Below are 10,462 nucleotides of genomic sequence, written 5' to 3'. Positions count from 1 at the left end.
CGTCGAGACGACGGCGGCAGAGATGGCTAGGGCTAGCACAACATAAGACATTCTTGCAGCTTGGAAGCGAAACATTTTAACCATTTGCTAACTTATTTGCGGGGAAATGGAGCATGTATGCTTCTGCAATAGTGGCAATGGGAGGTTATTTATGTAGGAAGAAGTGAGAGTAGGAGGAATGCGGCTTTCTTGCAGTTAAATAACGGCCAAACGGTTGGTTAGGCTATCTTTCTCTAACCGGAGGGGAAGACGTCCGGGATTTAAGCGTTTTGTATTGGCTATGTTGTAGGTGGAATGTGCAGATCTAAGCAAGGGACCAGAAAGGTTGTGATGCCACCGGTTCTTATCTAACTTGTGTGGTGTGACTGCAGAAGTGCAGAATCACCAGCGCAGAATGCAGCAAGGCAAATTTGACGGTTCAGATGCCACCGGTTCTTATCCACCTTGGTCTTGTTATCTCACAAGTTGCCTGATCAAACAAATCAGTTGGTCAGGAAGGCATACTTTCATGGAATCAAAATATACTTTATAACCATAAGACTGCAGGATGGAATGTGAGAAGCTAACTGAAATATGTCAGTAAAATACATACGGAGTACGGAGTACATCATAAAGTCTAAGGAAGATATAATCAGGTTGTACTTCAAAAATCCATTTCTCACATTGTACAGGTCGAAACAGAGATGGCTTCTACACCCTCCACTTTATATTTTTTTGTTTCAGGTAATGTGGAGGATTTCAAATAAAGTAAACAACCAGAAAATCTAATCACGTAACTAAGGGCCTGTTTGGAACAAAATATCCTCAGATTACGGTAAAAATAAGTCACGGAAACGGTGCCAACCCCGAATATAGTGCTTCTGCCTCCACTCTCTCCCCATTGCTTCCTTCCCCTGCGCTGTTTACACGTGAAATCAGAATAAGGGTCAGTCACGAGGAGAAGCATAATCGTTAAATGTGGTAATGATAAAGCAAACATGTATGGGTTACATATTATTGTAATGGCCTTGCTTTGCATTTGTATCTCACAGAAGAAGTTTAGCCTTATTAGACTCTTGCATTAAAGCTAATTTCTATTGCTAGCAGCTGATTCCCTGTCACTAGCAGGATAAGACTTTAGCTAAAAGAGTAAAAAAAAAACAATTCTCTTGTGTTATTCTTAATCACCCGAAAAAAGATTAAGTAGTTATATTATACATACACATTCTCATGGAAGTACAATATTCTAAAACATACTCATCACGTGTAAAGAATAAATTGTTTCTCAATCTATAGTATTACCGCAAACTGGCATAAACCAAAGAATAAAAAGGATTTGAATATCTGATAGAAAAATGAACCAACATAATTGTTGTAGCAATGTTTACTAATGCATTTGTGCTTCAGAATTTGCTTCCCATTTTTATCAGAGCCACTCACCCCTTATGTTCAATCAAACAGCTCTCAAAACTAACAAGTTCTTCAGGAAGGAACAATGTTCTAAAACCAGGTCATATAGCCTAGAAAATCAGCAAACTACTCTGCTTAGGTCCAATTCAATAGGTTATTAGTGTTTCAAAAGTTAGGTAGTCACAACATCTAATAGTCTAATTCCAGCACCCACACCCTGTGCAGGAACAACAACGAGCTCTTCTAAAAAAAAACTCGACCGGGGGGGTTAAGACTGCCCCCGCAGCATTACAAATAAGAAGGACCTTCTCACCCGGCCGAGAAAACCCCCGAACCCCCGCCCCCACCCTTACACGGTGGCTTTCCGTCGCCCAAGTGAGAATTGGGCTAGTGCCCCCCCAGTGCTTTGGTTATGGGGACGGACGAGGGGATTTTTTTAACCTCAGCCTGAAATTCGCTCCCACGGGGAGTCGAACTCAGGACCTGAGGAGTGCCGCCGGGTCACCTAACCGTTTGAGCTAGGCACCCTTTGGCACAACGAGCTCTTCTAGCTTGCCTGTGTCGTCCTCACTGACCAATTTATCCATGGCTGTACAAGCACGACCTAGAAAATCACCAAACATAGGTGAACTGAAAGACTCAGACATAACTTTTAATGAAATGACATGGGAATCAAAATAGAACACAACTAATGAGTTTTGAGCCTTTAGCAATTAAATTAACTAGAAGCATGCCCCGCGCATTGCCGCGGGATTTTCTTAAAAAAAATCTCTTATATATAGTATACTATATGATATTATGTATACTGTGTATATATATGCATTTAACTTGCATATTATTTTATTATATCAGATCTTGTAAAAATCAGTAAGCTAATCGAGGAAAAATCGATAGAATATTTGATCACATTATAGAAGATAGGTGATGAAACAAATAGCATATGTAGATGACTTTATGTTAATAGATTAAAGATTAAAAATATTGCACATAATAGAGATGATGTGGATTTTTTTTTTGTAATTAATAAGGGATGACATGGATAGCTTGCGTGAAATGATTGCATGCAAATTAGTGGGACACTTAGTGGGAAATGATGTGGACACCTTGCATGAAGAGAGAAAACATCTAGTGGGGTTTAGCTTTATAAGAGTATAAGATTACCATACTAAACAATAAAGAGGTCACATGTCAGATTCTTTGGAGGTTAGCATTTTGATATTTTGTAACCACATTGCCCGCTTATTGTTAAGTTACAGTAGTGGTCCAAGATGGAGTGGTGGTGGTTCTGCAACAGCTAAAGATTGCTTTAAAAGTTGATTCACTATTGCATCAAAGTGATACTTCTGAAATTAGAGGCTCACTTAGCTGCTCTACTACTACTACTACGGTTAACAGGCATACACAAGTATACAGGGTAGCTGTTGATGACCTGCTGTGAAACGAAAAAAGTTGATGCCAAACACATACAGCTATATGCTCTAATATAATGATCAAGCAAAGGAGTCAACATCCAAACAAGAATTAAACTATTCAAAACATATACTCATCAGCAATGTAATAAACTAGAAGTCACAAGCAATTGTGCACAGATTATTGCAAATCACAAGGTTCAGAACCTATGCCGGCTGCTTGCTGCTGCCACCAAACATAGCAGTCCAACCAAGTAAAACAAAATGTGCTCCTATAAGATCACCAATTTTCAACACACACATGTAGGAATTGTTTAAAGCACAGTGATGTTCAAATTACCTTGCCATAATTACCTTAACTAATGGATTAGAACTGTGTTGTCGCTGTCACTGAACAATAACCGGTGTTGCTGATCTGAAAATGAAAGTGGCTACTACACTGAATAAGAAAGCACATGACCAGACAAGCAATTCAGAACAGTGTGATCTGCAGCTGCTAACAGTGAGAAAAATAGCAGATCGATGGGATGAATGAAGAACAAACAAGTTAAGATCAAAATGCGAGGTCCTACTCCTACCTGGCTAGTGACGACGCGGAGGAGCCCCCTTGCAAATCCTGGCTTACTGGGGTCGGAGATGCGTATCTGCACTTGAATGAGATCCCCGACGGTGGCGGGTCTCTACGTGGGCGCGGTCACCCACCTACTCCTGAGCCTGCCAACGCCTTTTGGAGGCAGAGGAGCGGAACCAATAGGCAATAGCCAAACCGGAAACCAAAACAGCAAAACAAGCTAGATCTATTACCCCAATACCGAATCCTTGATCTTGTGCACTAAACCCTAGCCATACCTGGACGCTGGGTTGCTCCTCGCCGGCCAGCCGGAGGGCACCGTGCCGGATTCCTGCCGCGGGGCTGGGCAGGCTTGGTGGAGGGGCCTGGGTGGGAGCGAGAGATGCGAAGAGAGAAGAGACGCGTGCGCGAAGGAGGAATGGGAGGTCCCACCTGTCGGCGCTCACTGACACGGGTTGGTGTGTCATTTGCCGAACGAGAAATAGGAGACGCCACTCGCTAGCAACTGCAGGCATGTAGGAATTCCTCCCTCCATGGCCGGACATGAGACATGCATGACTTCCTACCTCCCTGGACGGGGGATATTTAACTTTCACCATCGTTATGGATGGCACCTCTTGGTTTGCTAGGTTTGCACGTGCATCTACACATCTATCGTAAACAGTGAAACACTTAAGCTTTTGCCACTTTTGATGAGGTGCCAGTGCGGCAACGTCCCTAGCAACCCCAATAGGACACACGAAACGACCTATTTACCCCTGTTGCTTTTCTTCCTCCACTCGTTGACGTGTGGGCCCCACAAGTTAGATTCTCCTTCAACCTCTAGCCGTCACCATACAGTGAGAGAAGGGGAGGAGCTCGTGCAGTCCATGGCGACACCGCCTGTCTCCACCCGAGACGTCAGATACCCCGACGAGGCCGCGTCCACTGCTGGAGCCTATGGTGCTCGCCAGAGTCAGGGCCACGCCCGTCGGAGCTGGCCGCGCTCGCCGGAGCCTGGGTCGCGCCCGCCGGAGCCGGGGAAGGTGCGGCGCGCCAAATCCGACCGCAGCGCATTTGTCGGAGGAGGGGCCTGAGCCATGGCCGAGCGCGCCGGCGCGCAGGCCCCGGCGTGCCCATCAGAGGGCTGCTGCTCATCCACCCCTACTTCACCCGCGGAGCGGAAGAAGACTATGGCACCTGCCTTCCCCTGGAGAAGAAATGCTTGCACGCGACGGAGTTTGCCCGTACCGGCCCGTGGTAGCTCGCTAGAGAAGGTCACCGGGATGGAGAAAAACACTGGTCGGGACTGCACGAGCTCCTCCCCTTGCGTGACCATGGCCAAACGTGCAGACCTCCCCGTGCTGCCCGCTTCGTCGTCAAGCTAACCGCCACCGCCGGGGAGTGGCTTGGCTTCGTTGCGCTGTCCATGGCTAGGTAGGCGTAGCAGGTGGTAGCGGAGCCTAGACCTCTCCTCCCACGCGAGCGTCGAGAGATGGTTGGAGGTTGAAGGAGAAGCTAACGTGTAAGGCCCAAGTGTCAACGAGTGGCGAAAGAGAGAAGCAGCGGGGGTAAACAAGTAATTTCGCATGCCCTGTAGAGGTTCCTGGCATGCCACATCAGCAAAAGTGGCAAAAGCTTAGGCATTTCACTGTTTGCAATGGTAAATATGTAGGTACGCACGCAAAGCTTGTAAACGAAGAGGTGCCATCTGTAAGGATGACAAAAAGTTAAATATCCCCCTGGACGGATGTGCAGGTGGAGGCAGAGAGAGATGTGTAAGTCAAATGAACTCGCGGTATTAACCATCCCATATCTTTTGTTAGAAATGAAATGCATTTTCAGGGTACTTTATAGTTTGGTATGGGAAAGTTGATGCTAAAGATTGCCCGGATGCTAAGAAGATGGCTGCCTCTGCAACAACCGGCGTCGGGAAGTCGAGTGGAGGAGCTGATTGCACAGTTGGAAGTCAGAACTATAGTGCTGCTGCAGATAGAGCGGAGAAGGAGTGGGACGCTGGATACATCATCAAGGTTGGATCAATTGGTTGCTCATCCTTTGTGTTCTAGCGCCGTGGTCACGACCCAGCGTAATGGGAGGAGGGGAGAATTTGTTGAGATGCTGAACTGTATTCTGTGCCTTAAGGCCTGGGATTAGCGGGCGCGCCTATACGCTGAACCTGAAAAGTTATGATTTTTGAAATATAAAAGCAGGGGCAACCTTTTCTTAAAAAATGCACTCCTGGTTGTTTCGTCGTTAGCTCACGGACGATACAAACGAATGAAGACTATCTTGCCACCTCACAGGCACACCGGGATTAGATGGGGAAGATAACCATGGCGGAGATCAGATAGGGAAACGGCCATAGAGGGGAAGAGGACTATCGACGGATGAAATTACCGTTTTGACGTGTGGCTGGTGTAGTCCTGTGGTTATGTAGCCGGTGTAGTCGCTTGACGGTGGCTCTACGTCCGCGTTCAGACGAGTACCACAGACAGGATGGAAAGAAAGGAAAGGAAAGAACAATTCGTGGGCGTGACTAGATAGTTTGGTCTGTTTTAGAAGGGGGGTCATTGTTTAGGAAAGCCGCCGTCTAGGGTAGAGCCGCTGCCACCTGCCTATTCCTCGCTCCGCCATCGCCGCTGTCGCATCTAGGGTCTCTCTCCTTCTTCCTCTCCGGTGCGCCTGCCGGAGACAAGAAGGGGATGAGACCCATCCTTTTTCCACAGTTTTTTAGTGTCTTATAGGGTTGAGTCCAAATAAATTTCCAACGAAATTAGATGGTTTTTCGTCGGGATCTTGTGTCTTGCAATGACTTCGGTGATTGCCACAACGAGATCGCCGTTGCATGCGCTGATTTCATCGGTAGGTAGTCAATTTGTGACCTTTATCTGCCAGGGGAGGGGGTGCTTCTGGGAGCCCCCTACGAGGACAAACGACTCCAGGTTATCGATCTCATCGTCGATGGTCACGGAGAGGCATTCAAGGTCTCGAGGTGATGAATCTGCATCCTATGTCGTACCCGACGATGCAACTACCTATATTCTTTCAGTGATTTAGATACATTTTGGATTGGTTCCGAAGCGCTGGATCTTGCGGCCTGTCCAGTGTTTTGGGGTTCGTCGTTGGATTTGGCATAAGGATTGCACTTTGGCTCCGGCGTTCGTGGAAAACTAAGCCATTGAGGAAGAAGATGATGAAAGTTTTTTTTCATGTGTAATTTGGGATGTATTGTGCCAAGATTTAATATAAGTCAATTTCCTTCGCAAAAAAATAGAAGTGGGGATCCATCACAGTGATTCCGTGAAGAATGATTGTGATGTGACCGCCGGCGTCACTTTTCCTAATGGTCAGATGCCTGAGTTCTAGATTCTCTTCAGCGATATCGTATCCATCCCATGGTTGTTTTTTTCCCTCTATCAAACTAAATATCAGCTTTACATGCCTAGAGCCAACGGTGAAGATGGTTGTCTAAAAGCATGCTATATTTCATGCACCTCAAATATAGCAAGTCCCATTTTGCGGAAGGGGAGATTAAGAAGGTCAGTTTGTGAGATTAAAAATAGGAATGTCGGTTTAAAATTGTTCGCACGAGATTTCACTGCGGGATCCCTTACCCTTTTTTTGCGAATTACACAGGTACAGACGCAGATGGTCAACACGCACGCACACTCAACCTTATAAACACGCGTACGCAAACCCTACCCCAACCATGTTTTTAGTCGTATGTATAGGACAAAAAGAGATATGATAGCAGATAATCACATTACCGACAAGAACCCACAAGATGATAGTAGACCTACATGTTTAACAAGAACCCTCTGGCGAGCCCGGCCGTCCGCCTGCTCCCCTCCACCGCGGCAGCGAGCAACCATGGCCGGTTCCCTCTCTCCTGCCCGCACGGACGCGAGCAATCATGGCCAGCCCCCTCTCTCCTCCCAGCGTGGCAGGGAGCAGTCATGGCCGCCTCCCTCTTTCCTTCCCGCACGCGCACGACGTCTGAGCTCCACACGCGCCCGATGTCTGAGCTCCACACGCGCCCGACGCCCTGGCACTGGCGAATCTCCCTCCCCGCTCGCACGAGCCCAGGCTCCGGCGGCCAGATCCGCGGAGGATAGGGACGACCGGATCGGCGGCAGGTGGATCCCTGGCATGACTTCCCATGGCCGGCTCCCTCCCCCGGCTAACACCTCCGCAGAACACCAGGACAAAAGAGAAGAGAAAGAGGGAAGGAGAGTTAGTTTCACTGACAGGCAGGTCCCACGTGTCAGTGGCTGTGGGAAGGAATTTGGGGGCCTTCGTTTGGGTGCTACTGCTGGAGTGGAAGCGCAAAGTGGGGCCAACAAAAATGAGGTTGGGTACCCAAATAAAAAATAGAGGCTCTGATTTGGAGGCTAGTGCTGGAGTTGCTCTTGACTCCCGCAATGGTTGACTCCTAAGTTCGCTCTAAGCATCTTTTTCATATTTTAATAAAAGAGAGAAAAAAACTAGAGTTTGATCGAGAGCTAGACTCATACACATATTCCAAGACCATGTGAGAGTGTCATGTATATGCTAAAAGTTAGTATTATTGAAAAAAATTGGCTTAGAGTTAGCAACTAGCTTATACCATTGTGGGTGCCTTCAGTGGGGGCGCTATTGGAGTTGCTCTTAGTTGTATATATAAGACAAAAAGAAATGTGACAACAAATAATCACATTATTACCGACAAGAACCCACAAGATGATAGTAGACCTACGTATTTAACAATTATTACATGCTCCTACTACTACCTCGTCATCTTCCACCCGGGAGATCAGAGAAATCGCACCCACGCTCGTCAACGACGATGAGACGCATGGCATCAGATTGTGGTGGAACTCCCTGCTATATAGATCGGCTCCATCATGGCGAAGCTGGCGGTGTACGTCTGTGACAGATCCGGAAGGGGCATATCACCGTCCAGATACTGCATGACTTGCCGCAAGGTTGGCCTTGCGCTGGGCAATGGGTGCGAGCACAAGAGCCCAAGTTCTAGCACCAGAGAGACCTCTTCAGGGTTAAATCGGCTCGGCATCAGCGTGTCCACCGCATCAACGATGGAACCACTGCGCCAATGCTCAGTCACCCAATCGACAAGGACAACACGGTTGTTTTCCTCGTCTTGCTCAACCGGCCTTCGTCCACAAGTGACTTCTAGAAGGAACGCGCCAAATGCGAAGACATCGGTCGCCGGAGTCGCCTTGCCGGTGTGTCCTAATTCGGGGGCTAGGTACCCCATAGTGCCCACCACATGTGTTGTCTGCGCATCAGCTCCATGATCATACAATCTCGCGAGGCCAAAATCTCCTAATCGCCCGTTCATCTCGCTGTCCAGTAGCACATTGCTTGCCTTGACGTCTCTGTGGATGACAATATGCTCCCAATCCTCATGGAGATACAGAAGTCCGGATGCCACTCCTCGAATGATGTGTAGCCTTTGAGGCCAGTCTATTGCACCTCTGCTTCCATTCCCACCATGCAAGTATTTATCCAAGCTACCATTTGGCATGTAATCGTAGACTAAAAGAAGTTCACCTTTGCGTCGGCAGTAGCCGAGTAACTGAACGAGGTTACGGTGCCGCAGTCGTCCGAGACTGACGACCTCAGCGACAAACTCCTTGATTCCCTGCCTGGACTCATGCGACACCTTCTTCACCGCGATCTCCATACCGGACTTGCGGAGCGCCCCCCTGTACACACCTCCGAATCCTCCCTCCCCGAGCAATTGCTTGTCACTGAACCCTTTGGTCGCATGGAACAGGTCCTTGTACGAGAAGCGGTGAGGTCCGAACGGGACCTCCCAGTCCTCGTGGAGCTCGGCGTACCTGAGCCGCCGCTGCGCTAGGGAGTAAATCGTGACACCCACGGCCAGCACCAGCGTCGCTGACGCTACGGGAAGCACGATCTCCAGCACCCTCGACCGTGGCTTGGGCCACGCGGGCGGCAAGGCTGGCAGCTCCCCGATGTCCAGCGCCGGGGCCGGCCCGTCCAGCGCGAAGCTCCAGCCGAGCACGAAGTGGCGCGAGGAGAGCACCGCCGTCGCCGACGCGAACCCGACGTACGCCGTGCCCAGCACCACGTCGGAGAGGTCGACGGTGGTCTGCAGCAGCGGCTTCTTCGGCCTGGCCACGCCTAGAGGCGCCATGGTCACGGTGACCTGCCTGGCCGCGCCGTCGTAGTCCACCCAGACTTGCATGGCGTTCCGGCTGACCAGGCTCAGGTTCCGGAACTGCCCCGTGGCGTCGTCGTAGTACCCGGCGTCGGTGGCGCAGACCGACCTCAGGCTGTTGACGTCGACGCCGACGTGGTTGCTGTTGATGTCACGGAACTCGGCGTTGAAGATGGTATCGAGCTCCACGGCGAAGACGTGCGCCCTCCGGTCGCCGTTGTCGGTGTCGTTGAGGAGGCCCAGGAACCGCCCGGGCAGCGCGGTGGACAGCACCGCCGTGTCCGCGGCGACGAAGAAGGCCAGCCCGTTGCTGCTCAGGTCGGCGTACTGCCCGTAGATGGCGAACACGAAGGTGGTCGAGAAGGACCGCGCGGCCGTGGCGTTCCGCAGGGAGCCCGGGTCCCGGAACGGCAGCGGGGACGGATGGAACGCGTGGCCCTTCGTCTGGAGGCTGCCGTTGGTCAGCACCAGGAGGCCGCCCACCGTCACCGCGGCCACTCCGTCGAGCGTGAGGTTCGCGCCAGCGAAGCCGTGGTAGATGAAGCTGCCGCCACCGCCACCGCCACCGCCACCGCCGCCGGTCGCAGCGGCGCCGCTGTACGCAGGCGCGAGGATAAGGTGCAGAGTTGCCAAGTGGAACGGCAGGAACGCCAGCATGGCTTTGGCGTCGCTTCGGCGGCACAGCCGCCAAGGAAACGCTCGTATGCACTGGTAAAGGAAACGACAACAAATTTCCGCCTCTCTTGCGTCGCGTTGGTCAGAGCTGGTGACTGCAAACTGGCATTTCATGGTGGGGGTCGAGTGGCTGGCTGTGTTTCTCTGCGCGCGGACGAGGTCTACCTGCTGTATAGTAGTTTTCACCCTACTCATGGACTAATTGTTGTGTGCTGGACGGATTCCATTTTTTTTTCGCGTGTAGAACTC

At 50.0% G+C, this 10,462-nt stretch overlaps 1 protein-coding gene and 1 long non-coding RNA gene across 5 annotated transcripts; both read right to left on the bottom strand.

The window, feature by feature from the left end:
* Window positions 1-33: 33 nt before the first annotated feature.
* On the bottom strand, window positions 34-3,886 carry LOC136532672 (uncharacterized). Of its 4 annotated transcripts, none has more exons than XR_010778279.1 (5): window positions 3,648-3,886; window positions 3,377-3,522; window positions 3,139-3,213; window positions 845-898; window positions 34-469 (listed from the first exon to the last, which is right to left on the bottom strand). It is a non-coding gene; the product is annotated as an uncharacterized lncRNA (long non-coding RNA). The 4 variants fall into 4 exon arrangements; XR_010778280.1 differs by having other exon boundaries at window positions 3,153-3,213; window positions 3,648-3,885; XR_010778278.1 differs by lacking the exon at window positions 34-469 and having other exon boundaries at window positions 524-898; window positions 3,648-3,882.
* A 4,277-nt stretch (window positions 3,887-8,163) lies between these two features.
* On the bottom strand, window positions 8,164-10,195 carry LOC136532670 (L-type lectin-domain containing receptor kinase SIT2-like). The gene has a single exon (XM_066525269.1). The coding sequence runs from the start codon at window positions 10,193-10,195 to the stop codon at window positions 8,192-8,194; it is 2,004 nt and encodes a 667-aa protein (XP_066381366.1). The 3' UTR covers window positions 8,164-8,191.
* Between the last annotated feature and the right edge of the window lie 267 nt (window positions 10,196-10,462).

The sequence above is a fragment of the Miscanthus floridulus genome, unplaced genomic scaffold (assembly GCF_019320115.1).
Source record: "Miscanthus floridulus cultivar M001 unplaced genomic scaffold, ASM1932011v1 fs_686_1_2, whole genome shotgun sequence".
Lineage (NCBI taxonomy): Eukaryota > Viridiplantae > Streptophyta > Magnoliopsida > Poales > Poaceae > Miscanthus > Miscanthus floridulus.
Note: the sequence above shows the minus strand (reverse complement) of the source record. Positions and strands in the feature narration are given on the sequence as shown.